This window comes from Buceros rhinoceros, unplaced genomic scaffold (assembly GCF_000710305.1).
Source record: "Buceros rhinoceros silvestris isolate BGI_N320 unplaced genomic scaffold, ASM71030v1 scaffold5732, whole genome shotgun sequence".
Taxonomy (NCBI): Eukaryota; Metazoa; Chordata; class Aves; order Bucerotiformes; family Bucerotidae; genus Buceros; species Buceros rhinoceros.
Window position 1 is genome coordinate 68,862 of NW_010398201.1, and position 15,116 is coordinate 83,977.

Below are 15,116 nucleotides of genomic sequence, written 5' to 3' on the forward strand. Positions count from 1 at the left end.
TATCAACTATTACTTGAACAGATCTGTACCAATGAACCATTTTTGAATATCAGAAGAGGTCACCAGCTCGTCTATTCTGTCGATATTTATAGAACCGCTAAAAGCTCTTCCCACCTTTGTTGCTATACTGTAATTTCCAGAAACATACTGTTTTTGGAAGCACAAAATGCTATGAACAGTAACACACTTATGAACATTCCAGAATGTGGATCATTGCTGGATTTTTAGCAAAACTGAAATTAAGCCCTTGGTCAAGATAGGTTAAGATAAAAGCAGGACTCCAGAGAGTAGACATAAGCAAAAACACACTTAAATGCTTAAGGTGGTTTACCACTGCATCTGCGCAAAGCATTCTGAAAACAGGCATCTGCTGACTTTTGGTTCCCTTATTATTCCTGAAACACATTTTGTATCTTACTGCTTGGCAGTATGTTCTGTATCTTCAAGATATTCCTAAGATGCTTATACAATTGATATCATAAATTCCTGTAAGTGACAGAGCTTAAAAATTGAACTTGAGGTCACTATGAAGTCACTTTGGCTTAGTCATAACTAAGATTTCTTGGTGTTGTTTTTCCTGTGGAAGTCAAGTTTCTAACCATGAACAGGTATGAAACCTTAACTCCAAATAAAAGCAAATCAGGGCTATGATGCATGTTCACACCAGCCAAAAGACCACCTCAACAGTGAAAATTCTTTGAGTCTTGCTTGTTTCCACATTTGGATATTAAGTCCTTTTGAGTAACTCTAAGACTGACACAGTTTTTTATGATATGGCCTAAAAATTCAGAGGAAGAAAGATCTTTGAATTACTTTGAATGAAACCAGAAAGCAAAGTAAAAGCAGCAGCAAAAAACCCTCTCCTTCATCTTACATATGCCAATAAACTGAGGCAAGCATGACGTGGAGGTGCTGCATTTAACTGATTTCATATTAGCCAGATGCTAATAAGGAAATTTCTGACTTTCAAATATAAACCAGTAATACCATCTTTTCCCACCAATCCTTGCTTGTAATGTAGTAGGACCCAAGTGTCTCATTTCTCTCCAGAAACTCTTTGGAAACTAAGTGGAGAAAACTAAGATTAAAAAAGAGAGAAGAAATGTCTAAGCGAAGAATAAAATAGTCCAGGAACAGAATATAATGAGATAGATTAAATGATTGTTTTTCCCGGTTGAGAAGGTTCACCACTGGATATCCACAGGGCTCTGAGCTGAGAACCCAGGACCTTCATAAATTAGGGGAAAAGATGTGAACAGCTAAGTGACAGAATTTGTGAATGTTAGTCTTACAGAAGAGAACTCTGAGGGACAACTGTGAAGAGGGGCTGCACAGAACTCACTGATCGCTCTTAAATGGCATCTTAAATGGCAAATGAAGTTCAGTTCAAGCATAACAGTGGTGTGCAAGGCAGAACAACCCTAACTTCATATATAAAGTCGCTTTGAGGTGACCTCACGAACAAGCTCTTGGGAGACTACATCTATGTAGCAAAACTGGGAAAACATCTGAAGAGGACAACAAGAATAATCAGTAGGTTCTTTCAGATGTCGAACATTTACACGGGCATGAGGGGAGACAAGGTCATGAAGACAAGTTTCCTCATGGACACTAGCCATCTGCCCCTCCAGACAATGACAGCAGAGAACCACAGAAGAGTGAAGAAGCAGAAAACACAAAGTACAAATAGAGCAGTAATGAAAGAGGAAAATCATAGTGAAGTAGGCAAAAGAAAGCAAGTCAGAGTATGGAAATATGTACCAATGTCTATTAGACATATAAAATAGAAAAATTAATTAATCACCAGAAAAATTAACAGAAGTCATAGTACATATCCCTGATCAGTTAGTATTCAAACAAACAGCATTACTCACTGAATTACACCAGTTTTCAGAAAACTAATCACTTACCATTCGGGAAATAAACAATTAGATCAATATAGGCGGCATTAACTAAACCATTTAAATGACTATTTTTCTGCTGTAGTTGTCACAACATCCTGCTCTGTGGAACACTGATCAACGTTACAGTCAGATGACAGCACATGTCCTTATTTCTTTGAGGAAAGAAGCTGGTAAGGTCCCTGTCTTTCAGCTAAACATCAGGTGAATTACTCAAGCTCTGACTAGTACTACTAGCCGTATGTACTAAATACAGTAGAAATATAAAATATCTTATTTTTTAAAAGATTTTTATAGCCATCAATAACGTAAGTCTAATGGCTTTACATGTGACTAACCAGTACAAACGATCCAGTTCTTAGTTTTTAAATTGAGATTCATTTCCATCGCAGAAACTCTCCTGAAAGTCAGTAGAGACAGATGCTGTTTGCAGCTTAGCTTCCGAACAATTGTTGTAATACAGTTCAAAACTGAAATGCTGTGTAAAAAACAAGGCAAGAATCTGCATAACAGCTCATTTTCTTTGGCTAAAAAAAAGAACCAAAAAAATCTTAGTCTTTTGTTAGTGCATCTCAGTATCCTAAAAAACCCCAACCAAACAAAAACCCAAAACATTAGTGTTTTCACATATAACTGCTGGGCTGCCACTGTAAAGATTCTTTCAGCTCCTAAATCAGGTAGCAAAAAGTCCTTACCCATCTGAATAAAGAAACATTTCAAAACAGTTTGTGTATTAAAAAAAGTCTTCTTAGATGGTTAATTTAGAAGCAATGGGGTAGTGTTGGTCCATTTATGTTTTGAAAGCAGAAAATATTTTCAAACAAAGGTACATCTAATACAAATACAAAGTAAGATTGGCTAGACTTCAGAACTGTTTTAATTTGTAAATGTGTATATTTATATATACACACACATATATAGTTATAAATATTTATTTATTTTAAAATATATCCCTATTCAGCCTTACAGCTGTAGGTAGAAGTATTCGAATTAGGATAATTTGACCAAATAGTTAAATACTCAATGCTTTCTTAGATTTCCATCTAAGGGTAGTACAGAAGTAATTTTGCATATTTTCAGCCATGTAATCTTACTTAATTAATTACTCAGAAAAGAAATCTGCACAGTGATGTTTATACAATTTGCCTATTTCAAACAGATATATTATTAGTTCCCTAGCAAATAACAGATCAAGGGACTAAGACTATATTCTTTTGCCAACAAGTTGTTTGTGAACTCTGAGAGAAAACATGCCCCACTGAAGTTAGTGGTATAGCTCCTAGAGGATTCATAGAACATGTTTTCCTCTAAAGAGTGCAGAATTAACCTAAAAATTACTATGCATAGCACCTCAAGACTTAGAAGTTTTACCACAGCATTTTATTTGTTATCTTCAAACAGATTATGTAGTAAAATTATTAAAACCGGTTTTGTTTTGAACCCCAGGCAGCACTTCATAAGCAAGCAGTCATATATAAATACCTTTGGTATTTCTTGGATCCTATTCCTAAACACAATGTTCGTATTTCAGCTATAATAAGTAAAGCATCTCAAAGACGTGTGAGGCACTAGTCTTGCAAGTGTCCAATTTAGTTCGAGTAAAGTGAGATTGGTAAGAGTCAGCTAAATCCATCACGGAAAGTTGTGTGTGGCGCACATAATTCAGGGCCGTTTGGAATGATTGGCAGCTGCCATCTAGTGTGGACACAAACTATACTACCACATGCATGTAATTCCAGCTCTCCCCAGAAATCTGTTTGTTCAGGTCAAGCTCAGAGCACTGGTCACACCACGCAACGATCGCGACAAAGGCACTGGCTACGAAACCGTTCCGTACTCCTGCCTGACAGCTCCACACACGTAAAGCCACCACATGCAGCACGCACACTGAAACTTACTCTGAGTTCCGGTTATGAGAAATACAAGCACTGGTTTCTTACATAACCTCTGCACTGTGCACGAGTGCTCTGGACAGGTAACTGAGCCACGCCGTTCAGAGGCAGGTGCTGCCCTGTGACTTGACACCAATGCTAAGCGCCCACGTCCAGGCCCAGGCTCAGGCCCGAGCTGGGGCACAGGGTAAGTCAGAGCTCTCTAAATCATCCTCATGTCGAACACTACACAAACCAGCTACTGGCTCCAGGAGGCAACTCTGACAGTGAGGGACAGCAGCAACCCAGTAATGACCAGGCTGCGGCAGCAGGCTCAGTCAAATGAAATCAAAATTGTTACACTGGGTCTCCGCTACCATGTCAGTCCCGCTGTGGCCCCTCCACCAAGGCAAGGGTATGCGCGGAGCAAAGCACGCTGCTCACGACAGGATCACAAACAGAGCTTCGGCAGCTTCTATTAAAAAAATAAAAGCTGAAACTAAGCCATAGCATCTGTACTTGGACACAAACATGTTAAAAATAACATCTAGCTGTCTAAAAAAGATACCTAGAGCTGTCTAAAAAAGAAATCATTGCAGAAAAGACACCAGTTAATCCCCTGTCGGTGCTCCCCTTAGGTCTTCCTGACTAGCGAAGCTTGCTAGTCACTGCTCTGAGCACAGACAGCTGATTAACCAGGGGGAACTGCTCTACGTTACTAGTTGCAAGATATTAATTTTACTGTTATCTTGATCTTGGGTCCTTGCACAGTCTTTTGCCAGTTCTTCCCAGGTTTTGGGCACTGCCGCTTTCCCAGACTGCAAAGTCTCTAGACAGGGTAATTTGTCTGTTCAGTGTCTAACACAAAGGCACCATTATCCCTCACCAGACCTCAGGTGCTCATGTAATGAAAACCCTTTACAATATTGCTTTTAAGGTGGTCAAAAGTTCTCACAGCATATTATGACAGTACACCTTACTTAAAACTCACTCACCATTTTGGAGTAATTTAAACTATTTAGCTTCTGTGGGAAGGCAAGTTAAAAGGAAGATACAATTCTTCAACCTGATTGTTTCATGACCTAAAAGATAATTGGAGTATAAGGAAAATACCAACAAGGAAAATTTTTTCTTTTGATTTCTTTCTCCCTTCCCCCCACACACCATCTTCTGATTCATATTTCTCACTGTTACTGTACTTTCATACTGTACTCTCCCTCTATGTTCCTGCAAATTCTTTTTCCTTGGAAAGTGAACACTTAAAGGAGAATTTCTAGTTGAACATCTGAAAACTAGAAAAAAACTGAAGGGAGAATAAAAAGGCCTGGCTCCAAGAGCTCAATTCTGAACCCGTAACACTGACTTTTCTGGAAAGAATCTGATATAAGAAGGGTCATATGTAAACAAATATAATTTCTGACATCCCATGACAGTAATGAAAAGGAAATTCAACATCCCTACGAGAATTACTTGATATCCTCAAAACAAGTTTCTATTTGACTCTTGGTTGAGTGGACATTTGGAGCTTTATAACGTCTTCCAAAGGGTTCTTCCAAAGGTACATCTAGCGTCACTTGAAGCATTTCACATGTGCTTGAAATAACATAGGAAGCAATTTATTAGAATTTTCTAGAAGACAGGTTTTCCTTTTAGATGCCAAGAACCAAAAAAGGCACATTGAGTAAACCTGACTGCTTTTAGCACAAATGGGTTAAAGATGAATTTGACCTAATTACTGCCTATAATAACTCTTTAAAAAAAACAAACCACAAATCTTTTAATATTTTAGAAGTTAGCAGATTATTAAGGAGGACTTTAGACATGAAAAGACATCAGAAATATTAAGCAAAACAGTGGTTGGTCTTGTTGACGACTGCGTGGACATCTGTTGCAGGTCAAACTACCAGCGAAACCTGTCAAGATCAGCAGGGAGCCATGAACAGGAGTATGTTCTGGTTTCATTTGGCTGAGCAAACATTTTGGGAATAAACAATACAGGAATAACAGCATACAACTCAAATCTGCACTGAAAAGGAAGGTATCTGGCTCAGAGTCAGGTTTTCTATCTCTTTGGAATGCAAACCTGGACATTCAATGTTTTTTGGGGTGAGAAAAGAACTACTGAGAGAGTTCTTCCACTAATGGAATGAAAATCTACAGTAAACACACATTACTGATGACAGATGCCAAGTCTGAAACACAGAAGGTTTGACAGGCCAGAGCGGTTAGATTATGCCACACGGGCAGAACCACCTTTGTATTAGACACTGGAGAAATGAAAAAAGGCACTCCTCCTGCACTTTTTCATGTAGCAGTGGTTTTAGGAACTGGAGAAGACCCACATCCTCACATTCACCTAAGACATTTTGGGAATGCTGCTCTCTGGGGGATTAACAGATCATTAATGTATCGGCTTAGTAAAAAAGCAATCACAAACTAATACTTGTCCTCAAGTTTCAATGGGCCAGAAGCAAGTTCTTCCATCCTGAAACCATACCAGTCCAGTCAGCCTAGAACTAAGCAACTGTTTGAAGTGGAAGCTTTTCCTTCAGCGCTCTTCTAGAATCTCTGATGATCTGGCTCCTTAACGGTCAGCACTAAAGATTCTACCACATGACAGTCCCTTAGTTTACACGCTGCCATGGCCTTGCTCCTCTGGTTGATCCTAAAGGCAGTTCTGAAAACTTGAGAGATGAAAGCGTCACCCTTACCACGCAAGTCCAACATATACTCACAAGTGAAGTTAATGTAATCTTGATTCCTGTTGTTGCCTGACTAGGTGTCAGGTCTCTTGCAGTGCCAGCACAGTTAGTGCAAAGGCCACTAAAAGAGAAGAAACCCGAATGTGCAGTCTTGCTATCCATGCTGGTAGTCATGGGACTGCTTCAGAGAGATTCTCAGCTGAAAAATCAAAGGAATTGCCCATGGCCTCAGCTGCAATATCACTGGTACCTTCTGCTGTCATACTTTCCAACCATTTTTTCAAGAAATACACATTGGTTTCATGGAATGTTCCGAAAGAAGCAATTTGAACTCTGTCCTTCACCTAAATTTGAAGGGAAGGAACAGCAAACAGAACACATAAGAGACATATCCTTTTCTAAAGAGCAAGTGGAGACACTGTGCCTTATAACTCATGGTCTCAGATTTACAGCTTCTTAATAGCTTTAGATGGACTCCAAGCGGAGACTCCCCCTACGCACACATCACATCACCTCAGCTTTTTCGGAACCAGGGCTTACTATGTACTGACAGAACATAATGGGATCCAGTAATTTCTTCAATTTAGCTATTACTGATTGGTTTTGCTAATACCGTTTGCTGTCATATAATGCCTTATATACATTTATAGTAACTGAGTACATGCTACCCTCTAGTTACTTAAGTGACAAGTGCTCATAGAGGTTCTTCAACAGTATGCTGGTATCTTCATGCTTGTGTCTCAACTACTTTTCCCTATGAGCCATCCATGTATTCAAGATTTCCCACTTAATGCAGTTTTTGGTCTTTTCTGTATTCTTTACGACTGTCAGAAAAGGATAGTCACTGAGCACACAAAACTGACGACACTAAATCAGGAATTAGTTGTTCAGCTCTAAGTGTAACGTGACATCCTCTTTCTAAAATAGCACGAAGATTTTCTTTTGGGCATATTTCTGGGCTTTTTTTTTTGTCTGCAGCATATTTCAAGAAAAGTGTGCCTGAGGAAACAAACTAAAAGCAACAACAAAGAAAGTGCCACAGAAAATTAGTGGAAGGCATAAAAAATTAAACATCTTTTAATGAGATCTCAGATTTAATAGTAAAACTTGTTAAAATTGAATATGCCAATTTAATTTGTAACAGCTCTATTTCAGACAACTTTGCTTGCTTGTTGGTTACGAACTCCAAGTGAAAATGACATTTTTTACAGACTACTATACTACCTGTACACTTCTCCCACCTCAAACACCAGATGGGGGTGGGAAAAAGATAACCACCACTATCTGAAGTGGTGGTCCTATGATCCAGATGAATTCAGTCTGCAGGAAAAGCACGCTCCAAAACAAAAGAGTCCTCATAAAGAATTCTTTCAGCAGATACTGCCCTGGCCACCAAATCACCATCTCTCAGCAGAAGAGTCTTGACCATTATTTTTACACTATTCATACCACTGTCTCTCAGATAAACGGATCCATGTTAAGATGTTCAATGTCAAACAGGCAACTTCAGTGAGTCTTAGATGCTACCCAAAAAAATCAGCAACACAGTAAGTGTAACTGGAGCATGCTTATGGGAATCTTCACCTCACATCCCCCAAATCATTCTCCATGTTTCCAAACAGGTTTGAAGGTACAATGCAATAGCTCTTGAGTGAAAGCAGCAAGGTATGAGAACAGAAACTTATTTTCACAGTATCCTATGAAACATACACAAACATCTTCAAATGAGTTGAAATTCTGAGTTTCATACATGTAATGCCACTAAAGTCAATAGAGTTACACATGTGAAACTGAAAGGTGAGCTCTAAGGACATCATCTACTACATCTTGCACGTCTAAGTGTTTTGTCAATAAGAGCTCACATATTGTAACATGTTTTTGTTTCTGGTAATTCAGTGATGAACAATTATATTTTGCAATAACATACCTTGAAGTTGCAATTTCCACTTTGGTTCTTGCCATGGCAGCTGCTCGCTGTGCACCCTCTATTGCTCTATCCACCTTTTCTCTAGTTTTTGTGTTTCGGATTGGTATTAGTTGCTTTCTTATTCCACGGACCAAAACATTATTTTTGTACTTTCCCTCTTCTTTAGTGCCATCTGGAAACATGGTACACCCATACCCATGCCTCCTGTTATTCAGCCATTCTCCTTCGTATTTCATGCCATTTGAACGCTCACTAATACCAAAACCACTGCGCTTGTCATTCTTCCATTCGCCCATATAGGTTTCTGTAGTGGTGGCATCAACATGGTCTTCCACAGGGCAGTAATCACAGTCACCGTCCCCAAAACTGATTGTAGAGTTGGCATCACTAGAACTAATTCTGCTCATAGCAGCATCACTCCTGACAGAGCTCCGTTTGCTAGATATCGATGACCTAGATTCAGATTTTCTAAGTTTTATACTACCAAGAAGGGATCCTCTTCTGAATAAGCCTCCTTTCTTCTTAATGCCCATGGATTCTGGATCACTGTGAAAATTGAGCACAAAACCTCCCCTTGTTCCAGCTGGACTGTCTGAAGTGACGTCATGCAGAACAGTGCCGTTGCTCTGCTCACTCCGAAGTGAAGCTAGGGATGTTCGGAGGGGTGAACGGATCACAGTTGCCATGCCATAGGGTACACTCTGACGTACACCATACCCATGTCGCATCCCTCCTGTCCATTGCCCCTGGTACGTACCTTTTAAAATAATAAGGAGAAATTAAATTTAGGAAACTGTAGGAGACTTAGCACTCCTCTTCTGCTATGTTGTCAGCTCTGGTTTTGATAAGAAGAAATACAGAAAAATCACTGCACATAAAAGACTTTCGTTACTTGTTTTAATTAGGAATTATTTTTCTGTTTAACAAATCCTTCACTTTCCCAGCTGAAGTAACTTATTTTGGCAACTAAGACACAGCTGCTATAATCATAAGCATTTTTTGAAAGGATCTGTCCAGGGAAAAAATTTCAAGAGTGGCTTGTTGACTCCCTCAGCACTTTAAGGTGGTGAGGAGGTGGTCAGCAGAAGCAGACCCACGTTATATGAGGTCAGCTGGAAAGGGACCCAGGGATGAAGGGAAGGGAGGAACAGGACACACATAGCTCCTTCCTCCAGCTGCTCACAGAAAGAGCAAGTAGGAGCAGTAAACATCCTGTTATCCTAGGTTTAAGGTGGCTACAGGTCTCTTTTTGTCAGGACAAACTTGACAACCCACTTAACTGTCTTGTCTTCAGATGAGTCCTGTTATAAATTTCTATTGCAAATTAAGTATTATACTGCTTTTACATGTACTTGGATGGAAGAACAAAACCTTGGTATATCTTACTGTCTAGGAACTCTTGATGTCAATACTTTTTGGTATCCCAAGGATCATGAACATGGCACTGTATTCGGCATTATATAATGACAGTAAGATCAGAAACATGACTCTTTTAGCACTTTTTTTGCCCTCCGTTTGTTCTGCAGTACACAAGAAAGACAAAACTGTAATAAACATATATTGCACACCATTCTGTCATAAACACATTTCATTGCTGCAATCGTAACTATTCTTGTAATTTTTTAAAACAGCATTATAAGGAAGAGCAACATGGTGTTTGATATGAGAAGTCATGGATACCCATGCAAAGCTCCGTCTGAGCCAAAACCCAGCATTCTCAAATTATTCCTGCAGACAGTTTTTCTCTTGTACTCTCAAAACACGTTTTCATTTTGATGAGATACATACTCCAGTGTCTGGTCTCTGAAAGCCATTCGTAGCATATATTGCAAAGGAAGGTACCTGAACCCCCAAAACTTGCAAATACAAGTTAATTTGCTTTCTAAGATCATTTCGCTCTAATTCCCATTAAACTGCTTTAAGCTCTTCGAAATGAAGTCTCTCGCCCACCTAGCACTGTTTTTTTTTTTTAAAGCTATTTTGAGTCTGAATATTCTTACAGAAGGATGAATAAGCAATCTCTAAAATACCTTTCTTTGATTTTCATCCGCTTTAACTGTAGCACCTATTAAAAACCACTCTTCAGAGAACTAAATATCAAATGTCAAATTCAGTGAATGACTAAATTTTTGTGAAAATATTTGTGAAGTACCTTCAGTTTTAGATGTAACTCAAAGCTTCATTCGCTTGAGATCTGATCTCCTTTGTACAGCATACTATTCTGGTTGTGTATATGTCAATTATCTATTAATTACTGCTTTACTGTATTACCTCTTCTGCTAACTTACATTTCAATGTTAACAAGCAATTAAATTTACCAAGTCTGTTTTCTTTATTATATAATACTAGATCAGTTCCACAACATAACTATTTTGTGTCGGTAGACAATTCTGCCAAGTGGAAGGTTTTTGTTTTAACAGATGGCTGCTGACACAACCAACCAATTTTCTTAGTTTCTTTCTCATTCTCTGTATCCTGGATACCTACTGCTGCACTTGTTGTAAGGGTGCTGAATCTAGAAACATGATTATTTTAAAAAACTCGCCATATGGAGAAGAACAAATAGAAACATGAGCACAAAGCATCGGTATGCCGTATTCTGTAAATACTGCAAAAATACAGTCACACTGTAGTTTTTTTCTTTATTAAACAGACATTTTCTAGAAATATAGTAATAATTTATGAGCACAATGACTACAATTTGTCCATAATTGCATCTGGGAACCCCTTAGTATCACTAATGATATGCTGGAGCTAAGAAACTGGCTACATGTGTTTACTGCTACATACAACAATCTGTCTACCATCCTGCACCAGTTAATTTAATTTAAAAATAATAAATCTAATTCTAATTTTGATTATACCACAATATTACATTAGACCAGCAACTCACAGTTATGGCTCTCACTGTTGCTATTTGAGTGTCAGTCTTGAAGTAGAATCAACTTATTTCGGTATGAAATTTTCTAAGACTACAAATGATTTTGTTTTAATTAATAAACATGGCATGCTCAGAAATACTTAATTCATTTAGGACTTGTATTTTCTACTTGGTAAAAGAGGCAGAAGTGGTCACTGTTGCCCACAAGGGCATTAAAACAAGGACAACTGATGTGTTATTTAGTTGTCCATTTTTTCTTTTTACTTGGGAAATAAAACCAATGCCAGTTTCTGAAGGAAAACAATCAATGAGAAAATGGAAGATTCATACTGAATCGGTCCTCAGGAAGTACCGAAGACATTTAGTTGGCATTCTGTGCAGTCTTGCAGGTAATAACTACCTCTTCTGCCATTACAAATCCTCTAAGGGAAAGGTTTCTGATACTAGTGCTAGAAAGCTATTAATTTTTCCTTGACGTTTTTCAACATACACTTTAATGGCATATGAAGGACGGTGTCCAGAATGCAGATATAAGAGACTTGTAAGGTAATGTGATTGATAATATCAGACTATAACTGTATCATCTTCTTCAACAGAAAAAAAATTTAAAAACTTTACATGAGTAAGCTATGTTAATATTGTAATATAATTAGATATTACAGCATACGATAACAAGGCATGATGAAAAAAGTTTTTTCCTATATATGAAGATAGAAACATATCCAGTATTTATGTATCTCTCTGTATAGATATAAATATGAATGATAATATCAACAAGGACACTTTTTCCTGTTTCATCCTACACTACAATCGACTGTTCAAAGAAGTTCCAGTAAGGAACTGTTAAAATTTTAATTACCACCGTTATTACCAAGCTAATTTAAAATCTTATTTGACCATAAAACAGTAACATTGTTCAGCTTTATTCTCCAAAAGCTAGGCTTGGTATCCTTTGTAACTGAGGAAACATTCAGCCACAACTTCCACTGACCATCCAACCACAGCTTCCCCTGAAAAGGTGTTTGTATTCTGAGCCTGAGAACTAGTAGGAAGTTTGGTTTCTTCCTTCTGTTTTTGTTGGCAAGCTGCTGTAAAGTATACTTTCATAACCTGTCTCCTTAGAGCTACATCGTGCCACCCGTTCCAAAAAACCCATGGTATATCTTACAGCTGTAAATGTCATTGCCTACTTGCAGCTAAAAATTTTAAACAAGGCTGTATTAAAAAGCTGAGAGGCCACAGACCTAGTGACTACTCCACCTGCTCTCATCCTTCACTCACACCTTCTGTGGTTTAACAAATCTGTTGTTACACGGAGAGTTTTGCATGCTTCACAGACTCAAATGTTAGATAGGCACACATCTACAAAGAAGGCTTACTTCGGGATGAATGAACACACGCACTACTCATAATCTCTGCTTAAGGATTTATTTGCCATGGGGCTGACCTCTGCAGAACCACAGTGCACAAACTCACGGCAAGATGCGATGTGCTATTGCTGGTAGGATCAGGCACCACTAATTTATGCATACTGAAGTTTCAAATTAGCCCTCAGCCCGCCTGTAAAAAATGCTCAGGTAGGCTCAAAGATTCACATAGAGTCAACAAAATCTAAGGAGTTTAAAGGAGGCACAGAAGTCCGGATCGCCGCAGGGAACAACCTGACAGGCCACTTGAAGGCCCAGCATAAGCACATGCAACGAATGAAGCAACATGGTTTATAATTCACGGCACCTTCCTTGGAGACTGGACTGAGCAACAATATGAAGCATTTAAAGACACCTTGACTCACGTCGGGCAAAGTGCTGAGTGCATAAACACTAGGGAACTCTGGAAATGCTTGTGTTCCTTTTCCCTCTCTCAACAACATCTCCTAATACCACCAATGCATTTTAAAACAACATATTGAGGGGAAAAAAAAAAAAAAGAAAAGAAAACTCATTAGCAGCAAGGCCCAGATTTCAGTGAGTTTGAAAACAAACTGGCAATTGGCATAGTTTAGAGTTATTTCCCTATGCCAGTATTCTCAGGTCATAATAAAGGAAGTCTTTTCCTACAAATATTTCACAGTATATTAAAGACACATATATAAATCTGCTTTCCTTGTAAAAATGTTCCAGATATTCTTCTGGTGTACAAATACGGCCCTTGCTCCCAGAGCATGAAAACAAAAACACATCTGCAAACATCTATGACGTACTGCTTTGCTTCATTCATGACTGCTTTTGTGACAATCAATGGGGCTTCACGCCCTCTGTTCATGCGAACTGAAACACGTGGGGCCGTGGCCACAGATTGTAGTTAACACGTCTAAAAGCCTTACACTGTAAGCTGCAGAGTTCATGCGCTGCTTCAGACAAAGGATTTCCTGTTCGGCCTAAGTATAAAAATTAGAGAATTTACCTCCAATTATCAGTATTCTATTCAGATTTTTAAAATTCCACAAGAATCCTAAAGATAAAGGGAACTTTAGTTTGACAAAATCACTCCTAGAAAATTTACTGAAATAACAATTTACTGTTTCAGAAAGAAAAAGGACCACTGCAAATTTGCAAATTCAGCTATCTTCAGCTTATAATTCACTAGCCAAAACAAATACAATAAAACTTCAGAAATCTATTGCATGGTGAAAATGAAATTAAAAGCTGATCTCTTTCATGATTGTCTTTTTTTTTCTTTTATTTTTAATCAGCAAACACTTACTTCAGCTGACTTTGAGCATCAGAACTTTCCACACCAGGAAACAATTTTCAGACAGCTACAAGTATGTATAAACAAGGGGATTACAAGAGTTCAAGGTACAAAAACGATAGTACCTTTCATTTTCTGAAGGAAATGAATTTTACCCAACTCACTACAGCTCGTATTTCAGAAAGGGAGGGGGGAAAAAAAAAGACCCCAACTGTAAAGGTCTTTGCTTAACACAAAAAATACCTACTATCTGACATGATTCTTAAAGTTTCACCACAAGTCTCTTACCAAAATTCCTTGAAGAAACCAGCAACTGCATCAATCAAGACATCTGATACAGGGGTTAGACCTTTAGACGTGTCACATGAACATTACCTCTGATTTTGGTATACTCTATTCCTTGCATGTTACCTAAGTATGATGCAAAAAGGTGAAGCGAGCAGCATTTCTGTAAAAAAAAAAGAAATCCAACAACTCTCCAGACCTAAAGCTGACACCAGCTCTTCCCCTGCGACAATCCAAGACGAACAGAAAGTGTGCCAAAGTTGCAGGTGACACCTCCACTGATGCCAATGACATTACAGCAGCAAAGGGTGAACTAAAGAAGTATCAGCCTTACCTGTCATGCTGAGCATGAAACGACAGAGGAGCAGTAACGGTAACAGACCATTCAAATAAGTTCCAGTCCTTAATAACATTAATGAACCTTGACTGCTCCTAACTCAGACGGGCGGACAGGCTGCCCAGCCCTCTCCACACAGTGACCTGGAGCTCAGCCCTAGGAACATTTGCTTTTTTGAGATGAAGGATGAGGGCGAGGCAGGCCTGGGTAATATCACAACGTGGCTTGTACGTAAAAGCCTTGTGTTCAGAAGTCTACCATATTTTAAAAAAATATAAGGGTGGACCCAAGCATCACTGATTTTATCCAAGCTGTGTACCCAGTTCATTAACTTCTGTGTCCTCTTTGCAAGCCAGGCGTCCTGCGTTTATAAACCTGCTCCTGCTAGCAAAGTAACAAGGCGCAAGGGCTCGCTTATTCAGTTCTTGCTACTTCACCCGGAGAACGGTGCACAGGGAGCGAGTCGGCGAGCTCGCCTGCCCGCTCTCTCCGAAACATGCTATCGTTATCGCGGGCGGGAG

At 38.8% G+C, this 15,116-nt stretch overlaps 1 protein-coding gene across 1 annotated transcript in view; it reads right to left on the reverse strand.

Annotated features, from left to right (window-relative positions):
• Window positions 1-9,153, reverse strand: part of JPH1 (junctophilin 1) — a 71,146-nt gene extending 61,993 nt beyond the window's left edge. Inside the window, exon 1 of the mRNA XM_010130998.1 lies at window positions 8,402-9,153. Coding sequence (XP_010129300.1) covers window positions 8,402-9,129 — 728 coding nt within the window. The 5' untranslated portion in view covers window positions 9,130-9,153. The remainder of the gene's footprint in view (window positions 1-8,401) is intronic.
• Between the last annotated feature and the right edge of the window lie 5,963 nt (window positions 9,154-15,116).